Here is a 12,914-nt window from a genome sequence, read left to right as displayed (position 1 = left end):
GAGCAACTGTAAGACAGCCACAAGTTTCCTCTGAGAAATGGCCTGTCTTCTTCTCAGAACTGCTGGCAAACAGACCAGCCACCTCCACAGCAGGCAACTTTGACACATTGAAGGAGAAGTAGTTCTGCAATGGTTATTGCAAGTCCTCATGCCCCACATAACTTTCCCATGGAGAGTTATCCCCTCAACCCACCACCACCTATCTAAGGGAAATAGGGGCTTCTCACACTAACAGCACTCATGCAACAGCTTTTTAACCAAATTGTTCTGCCCAGCCCCCAAGTTTTCTATGTTGCAAATGGTAAATTCCACTGACATTAAAAAAAAATATGGGGCCGGGTGTGGTGGCTTACGCCTGTAATCTCAGCACTTTGTGGGGCTGAGGTGGGTGGAACACCTGCAGTCAGGAGTTCTCAGCCTGGCCAACATGGTGAAACCCCATTTCTACTAAAAATACAAAAATTAGCCAGGTGTGGTGATGTGTGCACCTGTAATCCCACCTACTCGGGAGGCTGAGGTGGGAGAATCACTTGAACCCAGTGAGTGGAGGTTGCAGTGAGCCGAGATCAGGCCATTGCACTCCAGCCTGGGCAACAGAGCGAAACTCCATCTCAAATAAATAAATAAATAAATAAATAAATAAATAAATAAATGCTTCATGAAATTGTGTGTCATCCTTGCCGAGGGGCCATGCTAATCGTCTCTGTATCGTTCCAGTTTTAGTATATGTGCTGCTGAAGTGATCACATCCACTGACATTTTGCCTTCAGTTTTACCTGTCTGGGGAGGAAGGCAGCAAATACAGAATCAGCAACTGAGAGGAGTGTGTCTGAGGAAGGGTTAGAATTGGGAAAGATGTACCTAAAGAATTCTTCTGACCAATATTTGAGGACATAACAACCCATGGGTTGGCTGTGGGACTTTATCTTGTCAAAGAAACATGCTCAGCTTCTATATACCAAGTACGTGTTAACCTGGGAAAGGTTATTCTCCCATGGTATGGGATCCTGGCTAAATTTTTTCTTAAAAAGTAATCTTCTGGTCACCTTAAGTTCAGACTTCTGGCCTCTAGGACTCTGAGGGAATAAATACCTATTGTCTTAAGCTGCCCAGTTTGTGGTACTTTGTTATGACAGCCTCAGGAAACCAATGCAGATGGTGCAAAAGTTTCCTTGAATATACAAAGCATTATACAATGCATATCCTTGGCCAGGCGTGGTGGCTCATGCCTGTAATCCTAGCACTTTCGGAGGCCGAGGCGGGCGGATCACCTGAGGTCAGGAGTTCGAGACCAGCCTGGCCAACATGGTGAAACCTCGTCTCTACTAAAAATATAAAAATTAGCCAGGCATGCTGGCAGGCACCTGTAATCCCAGCTATTTGGCAGGCTGAGGCGGGAGAATCACTTGAACCTGGGAAGCAGAGATTACAGTGAGCCGAGATCACGCCACTGCACTCCAGCCTGGGTGACAGAGCAAGACTCCTTCCCAAAAAATAATAATAATAAATAAAATGCATATCTTCCTCAAATACCTGACATTGGAGGGGGCTTGGACAACAGTATAAAATAGAGGCCAATATACCGTATATCTAAATACTTAAAGATTAAAAATCAAGGCAACAAGCATTTGAATAAAATATGTTCTATTATCCCAGTGATAACTGCAGCAGGCAAGATCCAATGATGAGTGCTGAGATTGGTGGGTAAAACATTAAAGAGAAACAGCACATCAGCATCATCTCAAAGTATCTCCCTCAAGGTGTTTATTAATTACTGTGGTGGTTTTAACACATGTCCAAAAATTCTTTGATTCTCTTACCTCCAGGAGTTGATACTTTTTTTTTTTTTAAGATGGAGTTTCGTTCTTTGTTGCCCAGGCTGGAGTGCAATGACACGATCTCGGCTCACTGCAACCTCCGCCTCCCAGGTTCAAGCGATTCTCCTGTCTCAGCCTCCCCAGTAGGTGGGATTACAAGTGCCCACCACCACGTCTGGCTAATTGTTGTATTTTTAGTAGAGATGGGTTTCACCATGTTGGCCAGGCTGGTCTTGAACTCCTAACCTCAGGTGATCCACCTGCCTTGGCCTCCCAAAGTGCTGGGATTACAGGCGTGAGCCACCGCGCCCGGCCAGAAGGTGGTACTTCTATCATTTTCCCTTGAGTGTGGTCTAGATGTAGTGACTTGCTCCTTACAGAGGATGGGAAGAGGAAAACAGTAGCTCTACAGTGGAGAAAGCTGGCAGACACCACTTGAAGTGATCAAGGTTAATATTAGCAGTAGTGAGTCATTCTGCTATCATGTATCGCTTGATATGATGCAATGAGAAAAGCTTGTCAACTCTGTTGTATCTTCCCCCAAATCCTTAACCCCAGTTGAATCATGAGAAAAATATTATACAAACTGAAATTGAGCGACATTCTACAAAATACCTGATTGGTACTCTTTAAAAATGTTAAGGCCTTAAAAAATGAGGAAAGGCCAAGAAACCATCCCAGATAGGAGGAGACTAAGGAGACACAATGACTAAATATAATATGGTATCCCAGACTGAACTTTGGAGAAAAAAAAAAAAAAGATTAGTGGAAAAACTAGTGAAATCTGAAAAAAAAAAAATCTGTAGTTAAGAGTTAGTTAATAGTACTGTAGCGATGTCATTTGCTTAGTTTTGATAAACGTGGTGTGGCCATGTTGAACATTAATATTAGGGAAGCTAGGTGAAGGGCATAAGGGAACTCTGTAATTTCTTTGCAACTCTTTAAAATTGAAAATAATTTCTAAATAAAAGGTTTGGAGGGACAAAAGCGATCATTTGGAAGATTGGAAGAGACTGAAAATTTGAACCTTAACAGTCTTTGGTTAATCTTGCCTTGTAGGAGGAAGGCTGCAAAGTCCCCTCCTTGAGAGATCTCCATCTTTATACAGGTAGTTTGCTTGCTGGTATCATCCTGAAAACAAAAGAGATGTTGATAGAGTAGGCATAGCCTGCTGACAGAGAATGTATTTTAGGACCTTCTGTGGTTTGCACCCAGGAATAGAAATCCTTTTAAAGCTTGGGACATGAAAAGATGCTTCAAACTGCTTCATACTTCTCATTTTTGTACAGGAATTGGACAAGATAGTGTGTAAAGAGGTAGAACTTGCTTTTCTATGTAAGGTTTTTGAACTTATTTCCTGGTTTCTTAAATACTCCTGGTGATGTCTGGCATACTATTGGATCTCCTGGTCAGGTGTGCAAACCCTAAAGCCTATGCTGGCATCCAATTATTCAACTAAATTGAAATAAATTCTACATGACACTGAAAACTCTGGTAGTTGCTGGACAAAAGGCTCTATCTAGACTATGGTAGAGACTGAATGTAACCCTAGTATGAAACCTGCTCAAATTGTGGATAAGGTCAGAAAGGCTCAATGTGAATGGTTATGCTATCTTTTTTTTTTTTTTTTGAGACTCGCTAATTTTTAAAAATTTTAGGAGAGATGGAGTCTCACTTTGTTGCCCAGGCTGGTCTTAAACTCCTGGCTTGCAAGTGATCTTCCCAAATTGGCCTCTCAAAGTTCTGGGATTATAGGGGCATGAGCCACCATGCCCAGCCTAATGTATCTCCTAAGTCTCTTAATTTATATTAGCTCCCTCATTTGTTTCTCTGTTTGCCATTTATTTGCTGAAGAAACCGTGTCATTTGTCCTATGGAATTTTTCACATTGTGAACTGGACTGATTGCATCTCCATGGTTCCTGTATTTCCTGTAAACTGATAATCAGATCTACAGCTTTGATTAGGTTTAGGTTCAATGTTTTGGCAAGAACCCTCCACAGGTGCACAGTGTCCTTCCTACTGCATCATATCAGGAGGCCCATAATAGCTGGTTGTCTCTCTTTCAGTAATGTTAAGGTTGACAATTGAGAACAGTTATCATCCTGACTCCTTTATTACAAACTTCCCCATCAGCCATTGGTGGTTATTGCCTAGACCATTCTTTGCAGTAGGCAACAAGAGTAGGATACCTCAGTTCTATCCTTCCTTCTGCATTTGTTAGAATTCTTCTATAAGGAAGATCTTTCCATCATCAACTATTTGGCTGCCTTGAAATTTGGTTGCCCATATGAAAAAGTCAGGATAAAAGCTTGATTCTTTCCCTTATCAGTTTTCAGAATACTGTTTGTGCCCTCACAACTTCCAAAGGTGACAATAAAGTATTTAAGATATATTATTATGAATTAATGGATTTTAAACATTTTTGTGTTTTAATCCACCAACAGTACCTTTTTTGTAACGTTGCTGATAATTTGAATATCATAGTTATGCTGGTCTCATAAAATGAGTTGCGGGATATTCCCAGTATTTTTTTTTCTTAGGAGAGTTTATTTAAAGATAAAATTTAAATATAGGTAAAGGCACAGGTATTAAATGCATAACTTGATGAGTTTTGACAAACTTATACATCCATGTAACTAACACCCAAAGGTATAGGACGTTACCATTATCCTAGAAAGTTACCTTATGCCTGTTTGAGCCAATTACACTTCCATATACAACCAATGTTCTGCTTTCCATCACTAACACAGATAAATTTCGCCTGTTCTTAAGTTTCACATAATTAGAATGTACTCTTTTGTGTCTGGCTTCTGTCATTCAACTTGATGTTTTTGAGTTTCATCTGCTGTGTTGTAATCATCAGTTATTTATTATTTATTATTGCCGATTAGTGTTCCATTGACTTAGTCTACCACAGGTTTTCATTTGTTCTCTGATTATGTTTTTTTTGTTTTTGTTTTTGTTTTGAGACGGAGTCTCGCTCTGTTGTCCACGCTGGAGTGCAGTGGTGCGATCTCAGCTCACTGCAATCTCTGCCTCCCGGGTTCAAGCAATTCTCCTGCCTCAGCCTCCCAAGTAGCTGGGACTACAGGCATGTGCCACCACACCCAGCTAATTTTTTGTATTTTTAGTAGAGATGGGGTTTCACTGTGTTAGCCAGGATGGTCTTGTTCTACTGACCTTGTGATCTGCCCGCCTCAGCCTTCCAAAGTACTGGGATTACAGGCATGAGCCACTGTACCCAGCCTTATGTTTTTTTTTTTTTTTTTTGATTATTACAAATACAGCTGCTATGAACATCTTGTACAAATCTTTTTGTGAACAAATGTTTTCATTTCTTTCGGGTAAATACCTAAAAATGGGCTTGATGTATCATAGGTTTAACTTTGTAAGAAACTACCTCACCTGTAATCTCAGCACTTTGGGAGGCCAAGGTGGGAGGACTGCTTGGGTCCAGGAGTTCAAGACCAGTCTGGGCAACATGGCAAAACACTGTCTCCTTTTGTAAATGTCAGTTTAAATCTTTTGCCTATTTTTTATTGGGTTGTCTTTTTATTATTGATTTGGAGTTCTTTATATATTCTGGATACAAATACTTTAAAGGATATATAAATATATATAAAAGATATATACATATATATACAGGTATTTTCTCCCAGTCTGTGGCTTGTTTTTACATTTTCTTAGTATATTTATTATTATTATTTAAGGCCTTTATTAGCAGTTTGCAGTTTGGCTTTTTAAAAACCAGATGCTGCACTGATAATGCAATTAGTTCTAGTTATCTGGTTAACAGGCAAAAAATAAATAAAGCAATAAATAAATCACCCCCACCCTGCCCAGCCTCAGGATCCAAGGCATTCTCAGCTGGTGGATCCTTTGCTTTTGTCTCTGCCACACTGGGGTTTAGGATTTTCAGGACATCTACATCTGTAACTGAAGTTGCAGCTGCTGACCTTGTGTCTCATCTTGATTTTCCTTCTCCTCTTCATTGCTGACTTCTCTAAGCTGTCTTTGGTGAGAAGGGGCCATGGAGAATTGTGGTCTAGGATTGCGTCACTGGTCCACCTTGTTCTCATGCACCCTGGTTATCAGTACCTCCATCACTTCTCCCTGCACAGGACGGCTGCAATAGTGTGGGCACCTGGTTGTCACAGCCGCAGTAGTGGTGCACCACAATAACATGGGTACCCACAGGGTAACCACAGACTAGAAACCCATGCCTGGGCCAGCTGTTGAACCTGGCCTTCAGGAACACTCTCTGACCCTTGGTCCTTTCCCCACTCTCACTATTCTGATAATTCGGCTGGTGAGTGAGTGGAGGACTGGCCCTGCGATGTGGACGGCATTCATAATGGTTAGTCTGCTGCAGACCTACTGCCTTGCATGGGAATGCAATTAGGGCCTGTAACATTTGCAACCTCCATACCCTTCAATAACCTCAAACTCCATCTACTACATTGGGAAAGCACTTCCTGGGGTTATTCTTTTATGACTGTCTGCTGTCCAAACACACCTCCTTGATGTCCTTTCTGTTGATGAAACCATATCCATTCCTGACACTGAATCATGTTTCCGAAATTTTCACTGCAATGCCCCTCTTGTCCTAGCCACCCTAGCAACCACTTCTTGTGGTGCGGATGTGGGCACTGCTGAGGACTGGCAGCTGCTGGGTCTCAGCCTCCTTGCTCAGGGTAGTGGTGATGGTGACTGCGGCCAGCTGCGACAACTGTAGCTCCTCCAGGGTGTGACTGTCACTAGGATGGGTGGAGGTGGGGCTGTTCAGGGCTCTCTGGGGTCCGCTCTCTGCTCCTGCTACTGACTGAACTCTAATAGCATCTTTTGATGAGCAGAAATTTGAAATTTTTTAACAGCTTTATTAGGGGTATCATGACATAATAGCATGTTTGAAGTGTACAATTAGATAAGTTTTGACATATGTGTACCTCTTGAAGCCAACACCACAATGAAGACAGTGAACATATCCATCACCTCCAAATGGTTCCTCCTGCCTCTGTGTTGTGTTGCCCCAGGCAACAACAGATCTGTTTTCCATCACTAGGTTAGTTTGCATTTTCTACAGTTTTATAAAAATGGAACCATACAGTTATGTATTTTTTATCTGACTTCTTTCACTTAATTATTTTGAAATTTATACATGTTATATGAATTAATAGTTCACTCCTTTTTATTGAATAGTATATCCCATTGTATGGATACACCACAATTACTTATCCATTCACCTGTTGATGGACATTTGGATGGTTTCCAGTTTTTGGCTATTACAAATAAAGCTGCTATGAACATTCACGTACAAGCCTTGGTATGGGCAAACACTTTCATTTCTCTTGGGTAAATACTTAGGAGTGGAATGGCTGGATCACATGGTAAGTACATGTTTAACTTTTGAAGAAACTGCCAAGGTGGTTGTACTATTATACTTTACCACCAGCAGTGCATAGGAAGAGTTCCAATTGTTGCATATCTTTGCCAACACTTGGTATGGTGTTTTTATTTATTTTTTATTTTCCTTTTTTCATTTTTATTTTTTCCTTTGTTTTTTATTATTTTTTTATTTGTGTGTGTGTGTCTGTGTCTCTGTGTGTTTTGAAACAGTCTTGCTCTGTCACCCAGGCTGGAGTGTAGTGGTGCAATCTCAGCTCACTTCAACCTCTGCCTCCCGGGTTCAAGTGATTCTCCTGTCTCAGCCTCCTGAGTAGCTGGGATATAGGCGCCTGCCACCATGCTCAACTAATTTTTCTATTTTTAGTAGAGATGGGGTTTCACTATGTTGGCCAGGGTGGTTTCAAACTCCTGGCCTTAAATGATCCACCTGCCTGCCTCCCAAAGTGCTGGGATTACAGGCATGAGCCAACGTGCCTGGCCTATTTTTGGTGAGTCTTTTTAATTTGAGGATTCTAATACATGTGTAATTATATCTCATTGTGATTTTAATTTCCATCTCCCTAATGACTAATGATCTTGAGCATCTTATTTGCCTTCCATACATCTTCTTTGGTGAATTCCTTTCAAATCCTTTGTCCATTAAAAAAAAAGTTACATCTTTCCTTGTTTTGAGAGTTCTTTATATATTCCAGTTACAAGTCCCTTATCACATATGTAATTTGCAATGAATTCTCCCAGTCCATGGGTTGTCTTTTCATTCCATTAACAATATCTTTTACAGAAGTTTTAAATTTAGATAAAATCCAGTTTATCTTTTCTTTTATGGATCATGCTTTTGGTATTGTGGCTAAAATATCTTTGCCTAACCCAGGATCACTTTCTCCTATGTTTCAGCCTAGAAGTTTTATAGTTTCAGGTTTTACATACAGGTATATGATCCATTTTGAGTTACTTTTTGTATATGGTGTGAGGAATGAAGTCCAATATTAATATTTTCTTTTATGATCAGTGCTTTTCATGGTCCTAAGAAATCTCTGCCTGCCCCAAGGTGGCAAAAAAATTCCTCTGTGTTTTTTTTTTTTCAAGAAGAAATTTTTTTAGCCTTTACATTTAGATCTAAAATCTCTATCAAATTAATTTTTATATATGGTGTGAAGTAGAGTTGAGGTTCATTTTTCCATATTTGTTTTTCCAGTGTTTTAGCATTATTTGTTGAAAATACTTTCTTTTGGCCCCCACTGAATTGCCTTGGTGCCCATCAATAGTATTTCTTAGAAGACAAATTATAATAAAAAATCTACTATGACTCACACCTGTAATCCCAGTACTTTGGGAGGCTGAGGCAGGAGGATCACCTGAGGCCAGGAGTTCATGACCAGGCTGGGCAACAACATGGCAAGACCCTGTCTCTATTTAAGAAAAAAGAAACCTTACTCTGAGCAATACCCTCTCCTTTGGGAATTCATTGATTTAAAAATACTTTCTGAGAACTTACAGTATTGTAGGCAATGATCTGGGAAAAGGGGATTCAAAAGGTAAATAAGACAGGTCCTCTTCCATCAGGAGAAGCAGTCACGTGAACAAATTAGGGTAGAGGGTGTGGGAAACACTGTGGTAGAAACTGTGTTCTCTTTGTCAGTGGCATAAAGCAGGGAGAGATCAGTTCCTCTTGAGTATATAAGGGAAAGTATCTTACAGGAGATATTTGAGCTGGTCTTGAAGAATGGGGGAAATTTTGGTAGGGAGACAAGGCAGGCAGGGAGACAAGGAGAGCATTGGAAGCAGAAGGAACAGCATGGGCAAGGGAAGGGGAATGTGAAACAGCCCAGGCTATTTAGGGACTTTTAAGTACTTATTAGATATGTTGGTCTGATTCTCAAAAGAAAAATCTGGAGTTCCTTTGCTAATTTTCTTTTTTTGACAACAGGGTAACTAAATCCAAGGAATTCAGCATGTACTCTTTGATGGTGGGGGATCTTTTAATTGGATATTTTGGAGGAGGCTCTCTGGCCATGGAGGTCTCTATTTCTTTCTAATCTAGGCCAGCTATCATTGCTTCCACATTAAAAGTAAACTTAATTTGCTACAGCTTTTGGCCCAGCTAACGGTGAAAGAATAGGAACTCACCACTTCATTGATGGCTTTGACTAGGTAAAGACCTTCCTTATAAAAATAAAAGAGTCTAATGATACCTGAAACAGAAAAATAAGTGAGAATGTAAGACAGACAATCGAGCTGAAGAGAAATTAGAAGTTTTTTATTGGACTTTGTGAACTTACCATCATGAGCTCGCTCATTCTTAGGCCTCCTTCCCAGCCCCTCCACTGCCTATGCTGCTCTTGGTCTCCCTGACTTCCTCCACCCCTCACTTGAATGTTCAGGTTGTTTCCCTTCCTGGGTCCTCTCTACCTACCCTGGCTCCACCGGCATCTCCCAGACGTCTCCGTAAGACTTGGGCTACATCCATCCGCTGGTTGATTCCTATCTGCCTGATTGAGCACACCATCCCTTACTGCTTCACACCATTATCCAACTGTTTCCTGCAAATGTATTGTATTCCTCTTGAGAATTCATAGATTCTTTGAGGGAAAGATCATAGCTCACTGTTCGATGTGTCTTGCCTCTCAATCCCAACAAGCTCCTCGTGCAGTTAATTTTGTTGAATTAATAAGTAAATACGTTAATCTAATTCTCATTTAACCTAATGGCTCCAGTATACAACCATCACCCACCATGACTTCTTACCTCTTTCTTGAGGTGCCTCCCACAGACTTATGACTTGCCTCTCTATACTATAATATAACCTTGTAAAGGCATCTGGCCCACTGTGGGTAAATGTCTAACTCAACCCAGTACAGATTCATGGGATATCTGATTCATGCCAACAAATGTGCTAGGGACACCAAGACAGTCTACCTTCAGATTCATCATACTGAGGGTTACACAGACTTGAAACCAACTAGTATAATGTAGTGTGACACATATGATCCTATCTTTACACCAAACTCCTTCTGAGCATCAACATTCCCACAGAGATATCCCCTAGATGCCTCAAGTCTGCGCATGTTCAAATGGAATTCTTCAACTCACAGAACCCTGAAATCTTATTTTCCCATAACTGTTATCAAGAAATGACATCATCATCCACCCAGTTATCTAAGGCACAAAGGGGGAGGCATTCTCCTTCATTGCCCCCCAGCACACTTTCCCACTACTTGACCCATATGCATATTCCATCATTCCCTAAGTTTTTCCATCAAACATTCCTTTCATTTTTTAAGCTTTTTATTTTGAACTAATTTTAGACTTATAAAAAAGTTACAAAAATAGTACAGAGTTTCTTTGTATCCCTTGTCTTGCTTCCCCTAATGTTAACATCTTACATAACCATAGTATACTTTTTTTTTGAGATGGAGTCTCATTCTGTCACCCAAGCTGGAGTGCAATGATGCCATCTCAGCTCACTGTAATCTCCGCCTCCTGGATTCAAGCAATTCTCCTTCCTCAGCCTCCCAAGTAGCTGGGATTACAGGTGCCCACCACCACGCCCGTCTAGTTTTTTTTTTTTTTTTTTTTTTTTGTATTTTTAGTAGAGACGGGGTTTCACCATGTTGGCCAGGCTGGTGTCAAACTCCTGACCTCAAGTGATCCACCTGCCTAGGCTTCCCAAAGTGCTGGGATTACAGGCATGAGCCACCACGTCTGGCCTTTCTTTTCATTTTAACAGCCCCTATCTTGGTTCAGATGTTCAGAATTTTCTCTCCTTAATGACTGCATAGTTTTTCTGCCTCTCATTTTGCCTTTTTCAAACTCCTGCTAGAGTGCCCTTCTTAAATGCCAGTCTGGTCAGGTCACTCTCCTGCAGAAAGTTCTTCAGTGTGCCTGTGCTGGTTGAGCAGAGCCTGATGTCTAGAGAGATGCATGCCTTCACAGATGATCTCCAAGTGAGCAGGCACTTTCCGCTCTGCCTGCCACAATATGACACAGCCACCTCACTCACTTCCAGCCAATGCTGACATTTGCCTTCTCATCCTCCACAAAGTAGGAAAGCTCCTCATATCCAGAGGTAACAGTCTGTTTCACCCAAACATAAGGACAGGCTAGAGGGAGCCTAGCTTTTGGGGGGCAACCAAGAGTAACAGCTCACCTATCTAGGACACTGTCTACAGTTTTTGAGACCATACTCCTCATGGAGGCCTGGTTCATCCTCAGGCTGAGGGAAAAAGAGCAAGCTCTGGTTTGTATGAGAGGACTGCTGAGTGCTGGAAGGGTGTGGACTCCAGGGCCATATTGCCTGGTTTGCAGCCTGACTTTCCATGTTACCTCAAGTAAGTTATTTAACTTCCATAAGTCAGTTGCCTCTTCTGAACAGGAATAAAAAATTTTACTTCCCCCCTAAGGCTGCCATGAGGATTAAATGGGCTAGCACATGTAAAATGGTAGAATAGTACCTGACCCACCATACCTGTTCTGTACATATAGGTACTATTACATGACCAGGGAGAAGTCTCCATGCCTGGCCCCACCAATACCTCAAAAGGAGATTAAATTGACAACAGTCTACAGGTACCTGTAAATGAGGCTAAAAAGGAAGATGAAGAACAATACCCATTTCATCCACAGGAGCAATAAGTATTTCATTCCCCAAATCTGTGGCCCAGATGGAAGTGACATCAACCTTAAGCTTCTCCCACGCATATATTTGTTTAGCACTGTACAGATTATAAATTGAGAATCCTTTGGCTCCTCCAATAAACACATAGTCTTGGGAAACAGCCATACAATTTGGCATTTTGTTGAGCTGGGAAAACAAAGAAAAAATATTATTTTCAGTTGTCACTGTTTTCAAATAATATGAGCTAGCTTCTCAGAGACATTCAGGGGCCCTTCCTAGACAATAATAACATTTCCTGGCTGGATGCAGTGGCTAACGCCTGTAATCCCAGCACTTTGGGAGGCCATGGTGGGCAGATCACATGAGGTCAAGGGTTTGAGACTAGCCTGGCCAACATGGTGAAACCCCATAGGGCCGGGCACGGTGGCTCACGCCTGTAATCCCAGCACTTTGGGAGGCCGAGGCGGGCGGATCATGAGGTCAGGAGATCGAGACCATCCTGGCTAACACAGTGAAACCTCGTCTCTACTAAAAATACAAAAAAATTAGCCGGGCGAGGTGGCGGGCGCCTGTAATCCCAGCTACTCGGGAGGCTGAGGCAAGAGAATGGCGTGAACCCCGGGGGGCGGAGCCTGCAGTGAGCCGAGATCGCACCATTGCACTCCAGCCTGGATGACAGCGAGACTCTGTCTCAAAAAAAAAAAAAAAAAAAAACATGGTGAAACCCCGTCTCTACTAAAAATACAAAAATTATCCGGGTATGGTGGCATATCCCTGTAATCCCAGCTACTTGGGAGGCTGACGTAGGAGAATGCTTGGACCTGGGAGGCGGAGGTTACAGTGAGCCGAGATCACACCATTGCACGCCAGCCTGGGCAACAAGGGCAAAACTCCGTCTCAAAAAAAAAAAAAAAACCAAAAAACAACATTCCCAAACATAGTGTTCATCTAAAACTCTTGCCTAAGCATCAAGAAATTCATAGTATTTCACTGTTAGGGCAAAGAGAACAGAGAAAACAAGTAAGTTGAGAACAAATGCATATTCACAACACTAGGCATGACCACAGGCCCTGT

At 41.6% G+C, this 12,914-nt stretch overlaps 2 protein-coding genes and 1 non-coding gene across 4 annotated transcripts in view; 1 reads left to right on the top strand and 2 right to left on the bottom strand.

Moving 5' to 3' along the window:
• The window catches only part of WDR93 (WD repeat domain 93), a 50,850-nt gene that overhangs the window by 28,533 nt on the left and 9,403 nt on the right, over positions 1-12,914 (bottom strand). The window contains exons 2-4 of one of the 2 annotated variants that reach the window (XM_030815008.1): positions 11,834-12,026; positions 9,353-9,417; positions 2,870-2,948 (exon numbers count right to left, since the gene is read on the bottom strand). In XM_030815008.1, the coding sequence (XP_030670868.1) occupies positions 2,870-2,948; positions 9,353-9,417; positions 11,834-12,026 (337 nt within the window). Of the gene's footprint in view, positions 1-2,869; positions 2,949-9,352; positions 9,418-10,492; positions 12,027-12,914 lie in introns of those variants that run through there. The other variant, XM_012507156.2, reaches the window with a different exon arrangement.
• Positions 1-12,914, top strand: part of MESP1 (mesoderm posterior bHLH transcription factor 1) — a 53,258-nt gene that overhangs the window by 39,262 nt on the left and 1,082 nt on the right. The window lies entirely within an intron of this gene.
• LOC115835595 lies at positions 641-747 on the bottom strand. Its single transcript, XR_004030636.1, has one exon. It is a non-coding gene; the product is annotated as a U6 spliceosomal RNA (small nuclear RNA).

Source organism: Nomascus leucogenys, chromosome 6, assembly GCF_006542625.1.
Source record: "Nomascus leucogenys isolate Asia chromosome 6, Asia_NLE_v1, whole genome shotgun sequence".
NCBI lineage: Eukaryota > Metazoa > Chordata > Mammalia > Primates > Hylobatidae > Nomascus > Nomascus leucogenys.
The sequence above is the reverse complement of the archived record's forward strand: the minus strand, read 5'-3'. Positions and strand labels throughout refer to the sequence as shown.